Raw genomic sequence first — 17,957 nt, forward strand, 5'->3', positions numbered from 1 at the left:
TGAGCGGTTTTCCTTGCCCGCGTACAGCAAGGAGAGCGTGCGGAGAAAACGAGCCTGACTGATAAAAGCAGGCTGTCCCCACAACTACGAGACCAGCTTCTTGGTTCAAGGTGTCATGAAAAATAAAGGGAAAGAAATGTTTGGCATTTGTTTTTCCATACTGCATAAAGAAAGAGATCACCCATGGCTGTTGTAGAGCACATGGTGCAATACACTCGGAGAAGGAGCGGTGATGGGGGGTCTCTGTTCTGCAGCCCTTTGCACAACATATAGAGGAAGGGGCTGGCCTCTCAGAGACCTCTTCTGCCACGCTTCACAAAATTGGCCTGCCGGTTCAAAAGCCAGGAGAGTCCTGTGTGCAGGGTGAAGCCCCTCATACCTCGTTTCCATAGAAAGGACACGAACAACAGTCCCACCAAAACTGGAAGTTCCTGGAGTGCTCAGCAAAACTAAAGGGACCAAAAAATGCCTCCAAAACAATTTCACCTTTTGCTTCATTTGAATTCTTCACACTTTCAGTTGAACCTTCTGTTTTACTTACTTTTACTTCCAATCAATTTTAAGTGGAAAAGACCATTCAAAGCCAAAATTCAAATCTTGCATTCTGAAAACATCTAAAAGAAAAGATTTGTCAGTTCCAAAATGAAATATTTCAACAATGTTAAAATTAAATGGTTGACATTTTGAAGCTTTTCCCATTTTTTTCTGCAGCTAAAACTGAACTCACTCCATATCCTTTTGACATTGAATTTATTAGCAAAAATCCCATCCATCAAAGGAAAAACCTAATTACCTATCTTTGTGGAGGCTTTAGCTATTACCAGCACCGTGTAAGAGCCAAGATGTGTTCCCCCTATTCCAGTTCTGGAGTGAGCTGAGAAATTCAATTTTGCTTCTTGAGAATTATGTCTGAAAATCCACCTTTTCACCTACCATGAAATGGGAAGCACAGGGATATGACCCTTTTGTGATACTACTAATTCTAACAAGTTTCTTCACCTCCCAGGTACATGGATTTCTTCCCCACTCCTTCCAACATCACCACCGACCTCCTCTTTGAGAAAAGTGCCAACTATTTCCATTCTGAGGAAGCCCCTAAGCGAGCTGCTTCCCTCATCCCCAAGGCCAAGATCATCACCATCCTCATTGACCCATCCGATCGGGCGTATTCCTGGTACCAGGTACAGACCTTGCCTTCGAGAAACGGACAGTGAAATCAATGGCAGGGGATGATGGCCAACATCAGTGGGAATTTGTGTCCTTGGGCAAGAATGCGATTTATTGCAAAGCATTTGCACTGTGTAGAAGTGGAAGGATGCTGAATGCCAGCTTTTGCAGTTGGCACCTGTGACATCAGTGTCATAAATGATGAAACTTCTCAGCACAGAGCTGCCACCAGCTGTAAACAAAGAGTTTAATCTCAATTACAGCTGACACTGCATAGCGGCAAAGCAGTGCTCCTTGCCCAGGGAGATACACGGGGGAAAATTAGCATGGCCTAGCTAGAAAACCAGAGCTTTTGATGCTGAGAATCTGGTACCTCATCCCATCTTCCAGCGTGGAAGCTGAGCAATACGCGGTGGTGTACAAATGTATGCAGTGTCTTCCAAGGAGTTAAAAAGAGCTGTGTCTGGAGAGTTGGTGGTTTTTTTCTCTCCTTGGAAACAAAAGAAAGCCTGTTGTTTTTCTGAGTAAACCCTAGGATGCTCTTTCTTGCCTTTTACTGAGCCCACATCTTTCCATAACAAAGTCCGCACTATTTAAAAAAACTATTTTTAAAGAGACATTTAAGCATGCATGTAAAATACGGTGTAGTCATACAGATGAAGGAAATACTAAAAGCAGTGTTAAAACGGACACAAATTAATAATGTTGCAACAAGCATAAAATACACCATTTCTGACACTGTTATTATGAGTTCTTCAAGGAATAAAACATGGCCTAGGGCTGCAGTTTGCACCCTTTTTAATATCTCATTTGCACCTTTACAACTGCCGATGCAAGATGCAAAGCCGTAAAAAAAATTGTGCCTACTTTGGCAGAATTTGGCTCCTCAGCTCCTCTCCCCCCTGTCCCAGGAGGGCCCTTGACTGAATGGTGGCCCCATCCTGCATTGCCCCCCGGCTCCTGCGCAGCAGAAGTGGCACTGGTGGGGAGCCGAGGGGCTGCTGCAGGCTGCAGCCAGGCTGGCCGTGCCAGCACAGCCCTCCTCACAGCTCTCAGGAGGCTTACGGCTTAATCTTCAGCATCCTTGTGATATGTGTCTAAATATCTCCCGTTAGCATCAGCGATCCCATGAGGACCCCGCTGCCCTGAAATTCAATTTTTATGAAGTCATTACATCCAGCCATTGGGCGCCCTCGGAGATAAGGACTCTCCAGAAGAGATGCCTGACACCCGGATGGTATGCTGTCCATATCGAAAGATGGTTAACTCATTACCCTGCTTCACAGGTAATTTCCAACCTGTTGTTTCACCAAGCTCATTGACTCTCGGGAAGTCCCAAAATGAGTACGGCCTCATTATTAGAGGTGTTGGGATATTTCCCACTACAACCCTTAGCTGTTAGGAAATGCAGATTTGACAAGATCAGGATATTTGGTAGAAGTGTGTTGATTCTTCTGTCTTCTGATGGAAAAGATGCAACAGGAAAATGCTATGAACTGTGGCCACATGGGCTTGATGGGGGACTTTGGGGTTCCCTTCCAGGAACAGCCAAAGTTGTCAAGGCTTCTGGGTCCCAAGAAACAAGCAGCTGCAGCATGAGACGTGGGAAGGTTTGACAAATTCATTTAGAAAATGCCAGGGCTTTTTCTAAAAAGAAATTTCATTCCGCTTCCCACTCACTCCTTTTCATAGAAAATTTCACATTTGTTTGATCCTGATATGGAATTAGCCTTTCTCAGTGTTAGAGCAGAAATTCCTTCTTTTGCCCCATCTTCCTTCAGATGTTTTATTGAATTGTCTTTTACAACCTTTCCCATAAAAAATTTTCATAAAGACATAGATCTAAAGAATATTCCCATTACTAAAAAAAATTGTTTACAGATCTAAAGCAACCATTTTAGTACTACAAAATACATACATGAGCACTCTTTACATGTGGACGAGGCCCATAACTCAGTTCATCTGTCTACCTACTGTAAGAAAAAGTTGTAAAAGGTTATTTAATGAGCAAGCATAACGAACAAGTATCTCCAGAGATTGCTCTGTGCGGGACAGAATTTTGCTGAAAGGAGGTGGAACTGAGTGTTGCCTATTTAGTCAGGGACCTGGCAAACCAAAAAGAAATAGAAGCTCTGTCTTTTTGCAGTCCTCACTTTTCTTTTTATACAGTCTCAGCTGTACTACAAAGAGGAGAAGCAGGTCAATCCCATTTCCAGGAGAAAGGAGAAAGTCTCCGTTAGTCATTTACTTTCTTCTTTCATCTGTGGCCTTTCTATTCTTTCATAAATGGGGAAGGAGTACTGCCTAAAGCAGCTGAGCTTGAAGCAAGGGCTGTCCCCAGGCAGTATTGCCCTAGGAGCAAATGGGGCACATCTCATCGGCCACCACGTCCCAACTTATTCCTCCGAAGGAGAAGGGGCTGTCCCGGCAAATTCGGAGCATGCAAAGGGTGCCAAACATCCCATGCCCTGTTACCTGTGCTCCTTCTCTGCCCTCACCCGGGGCTGCTGCCCCCTCTCATGAAGATTTCTCTCCTTCTCCTGCTGTAGCCAAGAGTGAGTGCAGCCCTCTTGTTAAACATTCAGGGGCACATTGACATATTTCTTGTAAAACTGGTAACCACTCGTGTTTCATAGTTATAGTGATTAATTTTACAAGATATACAACAAAATGCACTCATTCTTAATAAGGTGCACGCAGAGAGTGCACTCACAGTGCTTACTGATGGGCACTCAGTAACGTGCATTCACTCGGCCTGTGCACTCAAAAACTTAATAATTCATAATAAGCCTGCACAATAAATATAAAACACGTCTGCCCAGAATAGTTATTAGTAATACTGCTTGGTACTCCAGTAGACTTTTGATACTTGTGGAGGTCAATGTACCTTTACATCACATCAATCTTTAATTAAATCAAAACAAAAAACCCCCTTTGCTAACAATTTTGCAAGTCTATATGGTTGGTAGGCTGGCGGTAAGTTTCAAATAAATTGCCACAATATCACTTTTGAACGTGTCATTGTATAATTTCAGAACATTTAATTCTAAGATATAGATGAGCTTTTTGTTATTTTTCTTATTCCATGCCAGAATTTCTACGGACATATTGTAAACCTCAACAGTATTTTTTTCATTCCTTCCTTATCTCTTTGTCTCAGAATTCTCTGAGACTCGGGTTTGGCTTGTGAGATTTAACTCTTACATTTGAACAATGTGCACACACAGAGTTACAAGGTGCCCACCTATACAAATTCAACATAATAAAGTAAAAAGTAAATCTGAAGTTCATCCATATGATTGTTATCAGCACTGTACAATGTCACACGCTAATTTAAATCCGTGTTGTCACAGGAGGGAAGTAACGTCATTCTTTGGTTAACCTTAGTCCTGTTTCTAAATAGCTAGCATATTTACCCCTACAGTTGCTTATTATTGATGGACAGCAGCTAAGAAGTGACCCAGCTACTGTGATGGACGAAGTGCAGAAGTTTCTTGGAGTCTCTCCTCATTATAATTACTCTGAAGCTCTAACGTGAGTCTGTTCCTTTATTATCTGCCCTATGGGATCATGGTGTACATCCCCTCCTACCAAGATCACTTGATCACTAATTACAAACGAACAAACAAAAAACACATTACAACAACGATAGTTTTGCAAAGCTTGGGGTTTTCTTAGCCATGTTTAACAGCCATCCAGTTTTCCCTTAACTTGCATACATATAATACATTACAGAATTTAATTGCATGATTGCATACATTTCCACATGCAAACTCTACTTTGCACAACATACAGAACAAATGGCTGCTCAGTGTTTTGTATTAGACGCAGAACAAAGGCCCAGATTCGTGTAAAAAAAGTTTGCTAAGTTTGAGTGTTCGATCAGAGATGCCCAGGACTTGTTTTCTCAGGGTACCTACTTTTGCTTTCATCGCTGCACTGTTTAAAACATACATTCAGCTGATGTCAGTTATGCACGTAAGAGCTCAGCACACATTTGCACATCAGACTGTTGAACCTTATGACAGTCTCCAGAAGCTGAAGACCACTTAGTGTCAGCTGTGAAAAGTTTGGCTTGAATGTTTTTATCGCATTCATATAGGAGTCTAATGACAGAGATTGGGTTAGTAGCACTCAGTATGATAAGATTCATCTGGTTGCATGGTTTCTTTGATTGTTTGCTTTTAACATGGACAAAATATATAATTCCCTAAGCCCATTTTCATATAAGGTTGAGCCAATTCTACCAATCTTTTACCTGGTAGTAGCCAGACACATGGTACAGAAGAATTTAGTCTGTACACTTAAAGTTTGGTAAAATTATAGGCTACTAACAGTAGATCCCTAACCTGGAAGTGCCGGGCTCAAGCACAGCACCTGGCGCATGGGGAGAAGCTCGTATTTGCCCATGAAGCACAAGACCCTCAGACTGAGTAGCCTGACTGTTCATGGCCTGGGGTGTCAGTGCCAAAACTGCAGGTGCTCTGCAGGAACCCAAATCAAGGTCCCCCGCACTTAGGGAAATCCCTTTGATTGACTTCCCACAGCCTTTGGTTTGGATCTAGCAAAGGCAGTTGTGATGAGCCCGGATCACATCCCTCATCCTCGCTACCCAGAGGGTAAGGCTTTCCCCATGAAAGGGGATTAATGGCCTGCGTGGCACTCTCTCTCTGACATTTCTCAATACCCCGCAGGAAGGCAGAGTCTCTGCAGGGGCGGGAGTGGGCTGAATTTCTCTCTCCCCTCTTAGTCCGGCAGAAAATTGTAAGAAGCTTTTGCACTGAGCCTCTCCGTATGAGGAGCATCATCTCATTACAGCCAGGAGCGCTGGGCTGGGAGAGCCCTGGGACATCTGTGGGCTGAGAAGCCTGGCACTGCGGTGGAGGTTTTTCCAAGTCAGTGTGCAAGCAGAGAGCATGAGCCTGCATGTGGGGTGGGAAGTAGAAAAGCCTGTACCTCACCTTCCCTGCAGGCTGGTACCAGGAAAACTGAGGGAAAATGACACCACAGACTTTCCACCTACCCCATACTGTCTCTTCTCTGCTTATGATTATTGTTTAATGTTTCCTCTGCTGGGAGGTTTATGGCTATTTATATAATAGGTATAAAGTAAGAGTTGGGTGCTTGTTGTTCTTTGGGTCTTCAGAATGTTGCTCTGCCAAAATCTTTTTCTGGAGGAAAAATTTTGGATTTCAGAATGTAATTTTTTAAGTCATTGGTTTCCGAAGCAGATGAAACAGAGGAGGAGTTTGAATACACAGCTGAACTACTGATGTTTGAACAACTGCTGCCGCACATCTGCAGTGCCTTCTGCTAGGCTGTTAAAAATACACACCCACATACACATATCTTCTTTTCTGTAACTAAATTAAAGTCAGTGGAGTCACACACCAGGAAAAAATATGGCGTCTCATATTTATTTGGACAGGAAAAATGGATTGTAAACAGATCTATAAAATTACGCAATCACTGTTTAGAGTCATCAAGAATGCAAATGTGCTGGGGAAGCACACACTTCTGTACGGCTTTAGGATGGAAGAGAAAAAAGCATTAAACAATGTAGTTGCTTTATGGTAGGACTGTCAAAGTGAAAAAGATTGCATAGGATCGTTCCTAGTCATTACTGCCTAATAACTGTATACCACACATTTTTAAAGTTGCCACAAAGCAGCCTAAGGACCCAGTCCTGCAAACACTAGTGAGCAACAAGTTCATCACCCTGAGTAATTACGTGAACGCCTTATAGGGGAGTAAAATCAACCCAGGCAGAAGGAAAGTACTGATCAGAGCTGTGGAAAGAGAGCAGAGAGGAGACAGAGGCAGGGCTCGGGCATCTGGAGAAAAGTGCACATCACACCGGGTTAGTAAGAGCCACAGCTGAGGCAGGCAACTAGGCTGTCAGTTCTTACATAGACTGATAAAGAGGACCTAGATTCAGACTAGACGCAAGGAAGACATTTTTTACGATGAGGGTGGTGAGACCCTGGCACAGGTTGCCCAGCGAGGTGGTAGATGCCCCATCCCTGGAAACATTCAAGGTCAGGTTGGACGGGGCTCTGAGCAACCTGGTCTAGTGGCAGATGTCCCTGCTCACTGCAGGGGGGCTGGACTAGATGACCTTTAACAGTCCCTTCCAACCCAAACTATTCTGTGATTCTATGATTCTATGACCTGCACTTTTTATTAGAGTAGTGAAAACAAATGAGGAAAATCAACTAATGTTGCAAGGCTTTTACACATAATGCCATCACTATAAAGACACTGGGATCCCTGCACAAAGTGCTAGGGGAGAGAAACTAGTCAGTGGTCTTCATGAAGTTCCCACTACAGCAATGAAGAGATGTTTCCCACCTCTCCCCCACCCACTCGTTTGGGGGAGTGACTGAGGGCTTAAATTTTTTGAGTATCTGAACTTAATGAACAGAAACCTAGGACACATGGGACTAAAGTTAAAAAAGACCTTTCCTTTTAATCACAGGATGGCCCTACTGAAGCTCCGCTGACTGCTAGGAAGATGTATTTCATGCCCGACATCCTCAGATGACTCATGGTCCAGGGTAGCATGGGCCAGTGGTTCCCTTCTTCGTTTTTCTCAGCAGGCAGCAAAGGAGGGAGGCAGGACAGAGCTTGGCTTTGGCAAACGGCAGCCAAAATGACGCTTCCTCCAGCCCGGCTCTGCCCACAGAGGCAGCTCTGCCCACAGAGGCAGCTCCACATCCAGCCTCACAGGGGAGATTTCCCTCGTGTGAACAACAGGAGGGAAAGGAAAAGGCAGGATTCGGGGAGCGTGCTTCAGTAAATGTATTCTCTTGGAGCGCTGCTACATTTTGTCAGAGAATAAGAGAAAGATCCTCACGGTGGCATTGCTTAGCCCTGCCCTCTCAGGCACTCTCCCCGCCTCTAGCATCGGGTACTGACTTCTAGAGAGGTGGGATGGGCGTACGGGTGTCCAGGTTCAACCCTGCATCTCCCACAGGCTTACTCTGCAAGGGAGGAAAAGATAACCAGGCCTGGAAGAAAGGTTTCTGCTGACTGCTTTAAAAAGCTCACTTGTAACTTCAGCCTTAAAGCTATCACTATTTTTAAATAAATACTTCTGTTATGCCCAATTACGTTTTCAGGAGTCTTGAGAGTTTCGTAATGCCTGAACACCATGGGTTGAATTCAGCCTGGGATGTCTTACCCTCTTTTCCCATACCCAAATTTGCACATTCTCTCAATAATGTTCAGTATGTTCCTTCTGAGGCAGAAATATTGTTTGGGGCATAGTTTTGCAGTTTTCCTTTTACCCAGCACACTATATTGCTGCTTCTCTTGGGAAATTAGTGCAAGCCAGCTAAAGTACTTCACCAGGCAATAAGCAGATGGAAAAGGCCAAAGTAGAAATGAATCTCTCATCAATATATCCATTTAATCAATGATTTCTTTATTTTTAATTGATACAGCTACTGAGACAATTTAGGAAACAAGGGTCAGGCCTGCAATAATAGGCTGGGCAAGAAAAAAACCATGAAGAAGGTTCGCCCTTCTCCAGAAATTAGTTCACTTATGTACAGCAGCAAATTGCAGGTGCACCCGTGTCGTATGGATAGACCCAGGGCAAAAAGGTAGTCTGTAACTAATTAACTCCGTGTTCCAGCCAATTATACTTCATCCTTTTCAAACATCTGCTGAATAGCAGAAATGCGAACCTTTTCAATGTTTTATGCATGCTGCAAGTCCCATAGCAATAAATTCAAAACTTAACGCTTGCGTGTTGTTCATTCCTTAGTGAGTACGTGTTTTAAAGCCTTAATCTAAAATTCCTGTATCTTTGAATTTTAGACATCAAAATCAAATTGGGTATTTCAGATAAGACTGCTAAGACAGTGTTTATGCTATGATGCCTTCTTTGGAATGAAAATTATATTTAGATCTAACGATATGGAACAACCAACTTCTCAGGTGCAGTTAAATTATCAACAACCAACCAGCGGCTTTTTCAGTAGACCCGAACGCTGCTTATTTCACTCAAAAATCAACATAAAACATTTCAGTATTATATTTCTCATCATTTTGTAGTCATGCAATAATCACACACTTTTCTGTATAAATATACTTAGGGATTGAGTCTATGCCTGTTGAAGTCAGCAAATAGATCCGCTTGCCCTTTTTAACCCCTCTCACCTTGACAGTGCTGACCTACAACAGCATCAACTCCAACTGGCTGTATGGACAGCTTTCCTTGAGCACAGCTGATCATGTCCTTGAGAATATAGGGCATCTGATTCCAGGAAAAGAGCTGATTAGTCATTTTTTCAACAAAACGTTCTTTGTTCAAGTGTCAATTGATCAAAACATTAGCATCCCACAAGGATACATGCAGCAGATTGACATGAATAAAATCTCTGACCAAAACCAGACAATAAAATATGAGTCACAGTCTGGAGTGGGGCTGTGTAGGATCCTTGAGACTGAGTCTTAGGACCTTGACTGGCATCCTACAGATCAAGGCTTAAAACCTGTACCTCATATGCTGGACAAGTAGAATACAAATTAGCTAGCACAGGTAAAGCACAATGTGAAAAACTTGCCTTGAGCCACTCCCAAGGCAAATTTGTGGAAAAAAATAAATTCCCAGAGCTTTCACAAGAGAAGAAAGCTGTTTCCCACTCTGTCCTCACTATTTCAGTGATCTAGAGAGATGCGTGCAGCAATAATTGTTGGCTAACACTGATGGCTTAGTAGCTGGGAGATTTTTCTGTAGTGAGGTCTTTCAAAAAATATAATCCTCTATAGGTTTGACCCTCAGAAAGGCTTTTGGTGCCAGTTATTGGAAGGAGGGAAAACAAAGTGCCTGGGAAAAAGCAAAGGTCGAAAATACCCACCAATGGACCAAGAGGTAAGGGCTTTCCAGAGATTTAAGTTAACATTTTTTAATACTGAACCTGTGTTTGACTCCTAAAATAAACACACTGATTTATTTTTTTGTTTTTTACTTTCACTGGCTTAATATTTTTAAAAATCAGAAATTTTTAATGACCTTTGAATGACGGGAGATTAATTGCCCCCTCTTAAGAGCCCCTCTCTGGGAGCAGAGCATAGCTCCTGGGCAGGAGCACTTGCCGAAATCTGCCGTCGGGTGTGTTTCCTTCATTCACTGTTGTTGTTTTTTTTTTCACCCTTCTCAGTCTCGAGCGTTTCTGTCGAGCTACTACAGAGACCACAATGTGGAGTTGTCCAAGCTGCTGCACAGGCTGGGGCAGCCCCTGCCCTCCTGGCTGAGACAGGAGCTGCAGAAGGTCAGATAGCACACAAAGGCGGGGGACCCCAATAAGGATGATCTCCTTCACCATCAAATCCCTTGCTTCTCCGATTCACTTGTGATCGTCAGTAGAGGACCTCATGAATAACATTCTTTCTATTAAAAAAAAAACCAAACAAACCACAAAAGAATAAAAAAAAAAACCCCAAACCCGACAACTGTTTATATGCACGTGCTGACAGCTATTAGCATCGACCCCTTTTGTCAGCTTCCAGGAAATAATATGGAGCTACGTGGCATTACTCTTTATCCGGACCAGGATTTGTGCGTAGCCTAGTTCCTCTGTTCACCAGGAAGTACCAGAAACTGTGTGTAGGACGGATTGACTTCAGTGTACACGACAAATTGCAGTCTGTCAGGACACGAGCAAAGGATGGGAACATCTCTCGCTGGACTGTGAGGTTGGTCGTCTGCTGGGGTTTTTCCACGTTTGTTTTCGCTGTGTTTTCCCCCAACCCTGCAAGTTTTCCTATCATTTTATAGGGAGATATTCAGCACTCTGCAGTTGGGATCCCTAATGGTTATGATACTGTAGTAGTAATGCACCATCATTGCTCTCTCCACAGAAAGAGGTGGGCTAAGTTCTCGCCTAACCTGCTTCCCTGGGATTCCTGTAATAACTGATGACAGTCTGTGCTTTTTCTTCTGTTGTTTTGGTTTTTTTTTCCCTTCACAACAAGATATATCCTGATTTACTGGAGTCGTGTGGGTTGTTGAGGTCCCAGGCAGCGAGGTGGCCCTCCTCCCAGATCTCTGTGAAATCCATTGCCTGTCTTTTGCCTACCTTGCCACCCTGATAAGGTTTTTCATCGCATCTGTTGGGTTCCGACAGCAGCTGTGACAGAGCTGTGAGATGTGAAATCATATCACATATTTTGTTGTGATGCTATAGGACTCCTTAAAACACTATCAAAACCTTTTAAAATCTAAGCAGGCCACGCAAGCAGTGTACTGACAATAACCTAATATCGACAGTTTTGTTTCTACCTGGAAAGCAAGGTTTTTGCTCTGAAGCCTTCAAAGTAAGAGATTGGGTTAGTCATTTAGGCTCTCAGTTTGCAAGCTATTACAGAAAAAAAACTGTAATGACCAAGGCTATTTGCTAAGGTTTTTAAAAAAACTACAGTCTGTTGAAGAATAAACTCTTTCTATAGACTTTAATGGAGTTGAAAGGACAAGCATATCCACTATATATCACATATACATATATGATGCATATATTTTTATGCCTGCATATCTACCTACTTTATATCTAGATCAGACATACACTTAGTTTTAAATATCTGCTTTTTGTGCCCATAGGTAAGTGAAAGAGTGGTTTACCAAAAATATGATATTATGAACTGTGTTTTCTTCTCAGATCTGTGTGGGCAAGGTCAAGAAGACTGGGCAGAAACTCGCTGGGAAATTTAAGCTGAGGGAACAAATACCATTTAGGCATTTTAGCCTTGCAACTCTTTTTCTCAAGAAAACAAAAGCTGACAAAGCTTTGCTACACGTTCTTTATGCAGCACAAAACGGAGTAGATTTTAGTTTTCAAACTTCCCTGTCTGAGTTCCTAGGCACAAGCTATTTCAGGTGCTGCAGAGGCTTTGTGCTTTCCCCTCCCCATGAATTTGATCCTTACCTCCTAGCTCAGGAGATAGAACTGGACATTGAGGTTGCACCGTGAATACAGATTAGCGAGAGCTAGCCTCAGGGAGCACTAATCAGTGCACATCATGGACTGTGGTATTCAAGAGCACTTAAACAACCTCATTTAGGCTTCAAACCGGTTGATATGTGTAGATATCTATCTTAGCACTTCCAAACTCCTAAATCGTGAGAATGTCCACTAAGATCATGACACTAGCTTATTTTGGATTGACAAGTCCAGTGCTTCCCAGAGCTATCCTGCTGCCACCCGTCCTGCTCCCAGCTCGGCAGTGGCACCGCCTGCCCACCACAGTGTTGCCTCTCACCTGGCCTCCATCACTTCCTCCACCACTGCCCATCTGAATGTGCCTCACTGCTTCTTCCCTCCACACCATTCCAGCCCTTTTCTCAGTCCCAGCACTGCCCTGGTCCATGTCCCTCATCCATACGAGGAGCCGGCACTGCCCTCCTTGGTCCCGCACACACAGCCCACGGGTGTTGCATAGGGGAGAGGTTGAGGTGCAACCAGCACCAAGTCCCTGCATGGCCCCTTGTGCTCCTACTCTCCACCTTAGCACTCGCTCCTTCTGTAGGAGGACCCACAGCAAGGGTGGGAATAGGACAGGGACAGGTACACCCCACCCAGCGGCTGCTGGCTGCCGCAGGAGCACGACATGCCCAACCCCACCAGTGCTGCACTAGCCTGCTCACACAAGGACATACCGGAACGTACAGGAAAGCCCGAAAGACAAGCGCTGCCCAGTCTCGTGTTTGCTTTTAAATATTGAAATGGGATTCACCTCACATAAGTGAGACATTTACTTTATTTTATAGGTGATGAAGGGAAATAGCGCTTCTAGGACACCATTCATCTCATCACAAAGCAGACTTCTTAAATGAGTGAGATTAATCTTGCTTCTTCCTCTCTATTGATTGTAAAAGGACAATAGACAACTCGCTCAGAGGAAGAGCTCAGCTGTGTAGGTCTAAAATTAGGTGAGCTGAAAAGGAGATGGTATTTTATCTCACAGCTATAGTTGTTGAAGATGAGACGGAGCTGGGAGGGTCTGAGGGAAGGTTTTGATTTTGTTTTGTTTTCCTAAAGTTATTTTTCTAGTTCTTGTATTTCGACCAGGACTCTTCAAAATGAGCTAGGGCAAACTAAATGCCAAATAAAAGGAACTTTATGTGGGGGTTTTTGGGTGGTTTTTTTTGGGGGGGAGGCGGACACACTTTGTTGCAAATTCACACTCTTTTAACTGTTAGCACTGATAATGCCAAAGATGACTAGTCTGATGAGAGTTTTGGATAAGTAGGCTTGGTCAGAGAAGACTATCTAAATCAACCATTTGATAAAATTTTAGTTGTTAAAATGCATTAGAATTGGCTCATCATAAATTAAAAGATAACTTCATAGCTTCTTGATTAAAAGCTAAATAAACATGAAATTGGTTTCAGGATTTTTTCAAGGAAATGAGACAAATACTGTAAAATCCGGAAAATCATTTCTTCTTCTTAGCTCTTCATTTAGAAAAAAAAGAATTAAGTCTTTCCAACTCTCAGCTCTGTAATAGCATCATGTCCTTAATACACACTGGATATTGTTATACCTCATTGTTATTTTTTAAGTTTGAATGGGTATCGCATTTCCGAGAGATCTCGTGTTCCATTGAAAACTGACATTTGAATTGACTTCATTATGTGTCATATAAAGATGAAATAACAGTATTTCAAAGTTTCATTCCTTCCACTTGTAATAGGACCCATCAACACAGAATTTCCCTGGACCACCATATTATAGAGGAGCCTTTGTGAACTAGCTGTAAATGATCTCGATTTCTTTTATGCCTTTCATATCGCTGACCACGTAATTGTTGGGATGCTTAAAGACCAGCAAAACAAATGCAATAAAAATGAAACATTTATTCACAGCAAGGGGGCTGTAACTGGGAAAGATAATGCTGGCCCTTCTTTCCTATTCATAAGCTACAGGATTCATCTCCACAAAACCTCCATGTGGTGCAGGCTGTAAATCAATAGGAGTTTTACACACTGGAGGGCTGCAGCTGCAGTTTCCTCCCATTCCCCTGGAAATATGGATTCCGGCAGAGGTTTGAAGGAGCCTTGCTGCACTAAGGACTTGACCTACGGCCCGCGGAGACCAGTGGGAGTCTTCCTATTAATTCCAGGAGACCCCGGTTGGCCCCCAAGAGCCGGTTTCATAAGGCACAATCTGTGTGGTCCAAGCATCACGCAGCCCTATCCCTGCTGGAAATCCATCACTAGTTTGATTTCTGTTACCGAGCGGCGATTTCTTCCCCCCACCTCTCGTGGTCGGTGCTCTGCCACGGTTGGAGCTGCAAGCTGTCCCCCACCTCCAGCACCCCACGGGGCTGCACCATCTCTGCTCCATCCTCCCACCTCACTGGCTATGAGAAATAGAAAACCCTATGGGCCAGACACAGGCGTCAGGGTCTATGGCAGCATATTTGATGATTAAAGCAGGACTTTGGCCCTCAGAAAACCGAGCTTGTGTAATCGAGGTTGTCTTTGAGCAAGAAGCAATCAGAACGGAATCCAAAACCTTCTAAATTATGCATTGACCTCTCAAGGTCTAGAATCAAGTTGCCGGATTAACTGCTCATAGATGTTTTCTAATAAAACAAATTTTCTCTCTGATAGGGAATCAGACTGCTGAGTGTCCCCAAAACAAATTAAGATGGCGGAATTATAAATTCTTGGGGGAGGAAAATGTTGCGTAATGAAAGTGCTGATGGGTCCAGACTCTCTGATGTGATAATAAGGCAGCAGGGATGTGCCCTGAATACAAAAGCAGAAGCTGAATATTTTTTCCTCTTCCTTCCCCCCCCTCCTTTTCTTTCCCATTTGTGTTAAATATTGAGCCAGCATAGTGCATCTGAAAAGCATGCGATGGGCAGAGCCCGTGAGACGGGGGAACATTATTCATCTCCAGAACGATCGGCCGAGAATAAATTGGGTGCAGGGTGCTCATTTCCCTTAAGCTGGGCCACCTTAAAGCTAGACATCAAGTCCAAACTAGTCATTTAGTTTCCATCAGTAGCAAATTATGTTTATAATGGGTTTAAAATTGATGTTTATAATAGGCGTGTGAGCGTGTGACAGCTGTGTAAAACAGGTACAACATAGGTATATAAATCAGCAGAGACTAAGTGTCTAATTTTATTGTAGTTAAGTAAGATTAAGTTGGCCGCTGGTGTCAGGAGAAGCTCTCTTTGCACATGCAATTTAGCTTTGCCATTTTAGCTCTCGGATTGCAGTGCCATCGCTCTCTTATCAGTAGATACTGTCTTTCTCAAAGAGCTGAAATCTCATATGATCACCTCACTATATTTATCCTCATCAATATCAGATCATGAAACTTAGCTTTAACAGTTAGTCTGTCCATCATTATATTAGTTCATACATCTCTGCATAATTCTGCCAGGAATTGTTGCTTCGGAGACTTTTTTTTTAATTTAAGTGTATGTTCTTGGGATAGGAATTTCCCTGTCAGACATTTCTTACATTGTCTTTATTTTCTCTTTTTTCCTTCCAGTTCATCCTTTTAGCGTGACTGCAAAGGTGTGGACCTGTCTATGGATTCGATTCCTCCATCACTATCCTATCTAGAAAAGCTACCAAAAATAAATAAGGATTTGCAAGCGACACAGATTCTGAAGTGTTCAGTGCTCCAGTGACTGGATAATTTTTATAAGACTTATTATCATTTCTGTAGTATTTCAAAACAAAAGACATCCTCTTCATAGAGCTGAGGAAAAGCTTCACTGTCTTGCCCAAGCTCTTTTTTTTTTTCTTTTTCTTTCCCCTCCTACATGACGACAGCAAATCCAGTTGAACTAATACTTGGTGTTGAAGAAAAAGGAATCAAAATAAATTTTGAACACTCAAAGTATTTTTGTTTGGGGGGCTGGTAAGGGAGGTCAAAGTCTGTATTTGCTGGAATTGTTTTAAATAATTGATGTGCACACACTTTATTATTGGTTCTTCTGACTGCCACAGAATAAACACTTCTGATGGTGTATTATAGAGAGCGCTTTTCTTCTTTCCTTAAATCCTCTTTCCCCATTTTCTGAGCCAAAATCTGCTCTTCAATAACCTCTGCCATATATTTCAAGCCGTGCACTGACTCAGCTTCTCCTGCCTCAGCAACTCCTTGAGGCTTTCACCTGCCCTCGACACAGCAGCCACGACGCCATGGGATTTACAGCACCAGCTGCACCAGCTCTGGGAGTGCCATCGACCTCGTCCTCTGCATCCTTCCTCCTCCTCCTCCTCCTCCTCCTCCTCCTCCCCCCGGGCAGGGAACATTAATTCGGGCAAGTCTGACACTTACATGTTTGTTATGCTGCATAACGCGCATTTATGGGCCTGCCTTTCAAAAATATTACCCGCCTGCACTCAGCAAGAGATGTGGATATTCGGACAGCCCTATGTAAGCTCTTTCTCTAATTATCACACCAGGCTGTTTCTCTGCTCTGTTTGAGGAATCTTAAAAGGACCTGATTTCAGCTGACGCAAATTGCCTTGAAGGTGGCTCAAACCGTGCGCCCAGAATTACGAGATACTGATTTTTTTTTCCCCCTAAGATATCATAATGCTTCTACTTTTTATTATAAAATAGTCATTTGTTTTACAGATCTATGTCAGAACGATGTTAAATCATATCAGAATCAAGGATTCTTAGTACAAACCTTACAGAACAGCAAATTATGCCTCACTAGAGCTTTTATCATTAAGCAAATTAGAAATGACATTACAGACATCTTAATACCAGTTTTGGCTTCTTTCCGGATCTGCTTGATGCTTTCAGACAAGTGAGACATGGTAGGTAAAATTTTCACAGTATTTTAGGACTTTAAGTCTGTTTTTAAAAATAAATTACTTGTAGGCCCTTAGAAACTAAAAAGCGATCGGCTTTCTATCATAATTATTTGTTATCAGTTGAGTCAGACAGTTAGGCACTTTTAAAAGCCCTCGCAGACACCTACCTGTCTGCTGCTTTGGATCCCAAATGCCTTTATACATCTAAATGAAGAGATTACTGAAAAAAAAAAAATAGCCATTTTTTTCCTGTCGCTCACAGATCCTTGTCCTTTCTTGGCCACCTCTTGCGTTTCCTTTGTATTCCCTGGGTGGGAAAGGAAGCCATGTGGAAATCACGGCTGAAACCCACCAATGAACCTGAATAGTTTTGCCTAAAACAGAAACCTTTCCAGGCTCAGTCGAGTTTCCTGCCTGCATCTTATTTAGTAAAAGGATAGCAGAGTGCTTCCAAAAATTTACCACTTCTATTAAATTCATTAAGGTTTGCATCTTCCCTTCTAGCTTCTGGAATCGGGCTATTCCCTCCCAGCCCACTGGAAACCTGGAAGCACTAAATAAACTTCTGAGCTCGTCCATTTGTGAAAAGAGCTTTTTCTATATGCAGTTTGAGAGGAGAGGAAGACTACTTTTTCATGCATGTAAATATCCAAATTCCAGTTAGAAATTGATTTATAGAATTACAGAAAGGAATTCTACATGTAACTTTTATTTCCATTCATGAAGAATTAAAGACTTCCTAGGGAAACCAGATTGATATTTGCTTTTTGGTCAGCTGCAGCTGTTGGGTGGGGAGAAAAAAAAAAATTAAAATATCTGAATAAACCCGTATCTGCCACTTTGGGTTTACAAAGCCATTTGTCCTGATACAGCTAACTCTAACCAAACATGGGCTAGTTTTATAGTACTCGTATTTCTTTGGGAATAGGAATGTGTCATGTTAATACACAAATCTGTTTTCATCACGGAAGGTCAACTAGCTTTTTGA

General features: G+C 42.7%; 1 protein-coding gene across 2 annotated transcripts in view; it reads left to right on the plus strand.

Annotated features, from left to right (window-relative positions):
* Positions 1-15,794, plus strand: part of LOC140651598 (bifunctional heparan sulfate N-deacetylase/N-sulfotransferase 4-like) — a 104,347-nt gene extending 88,553 nt beyond the window's left edge. Inside the window, exons 10-15 of one of the 2 annotated variants that reach the window (XM_072861236.1) lie at positions 1,007-1,181; positions 2,283-2,453; positions 4,571-4,701; positions 9,946-10,048; positions 10,338-10,872; positions 15,684-15,794. In XM_072861236.1, the coding sequence (XP_072717337.1) occupies positions 1,007-1,181; positions 2,283-2,453; positions 4,571-4,701; positions 9,946-10,048; positions 10,338-10,457 (700 nt within the window). In that variant the 3' untranslated portion in view covers positions 10,458-10,872; positions 15,684-15,794. Of the gene's footprint in view, positions 1-1,006; positions 1,182-2,282; positions 2,454-4,570; positions 4,702-7,645; positions 7,764-9,945; positions 10,049-10,337; positions 10,873-15,683 lie in introns of those variants that run through there. The other variant, XM_072861237.1, reaches the window with a different exon arrangement.
* Positions 15,795-17,957: the final 2,163 nt, after the last annotated feature.

The sequence above is a fragment of the Ciconia boyciana genome, chromosome 5 (genome assembly GCF_034638445.1).
Source record: "Ciconia boyciana chromosome 5, ASM3463844v1, whole genome shotgun sequence".
Lineage (NCBI taxonomy): Eukaryota > Metazoa > Chordata > Aves > Ciconiiformes > Ciconiidae > Ciconia > Ciconia boyciana.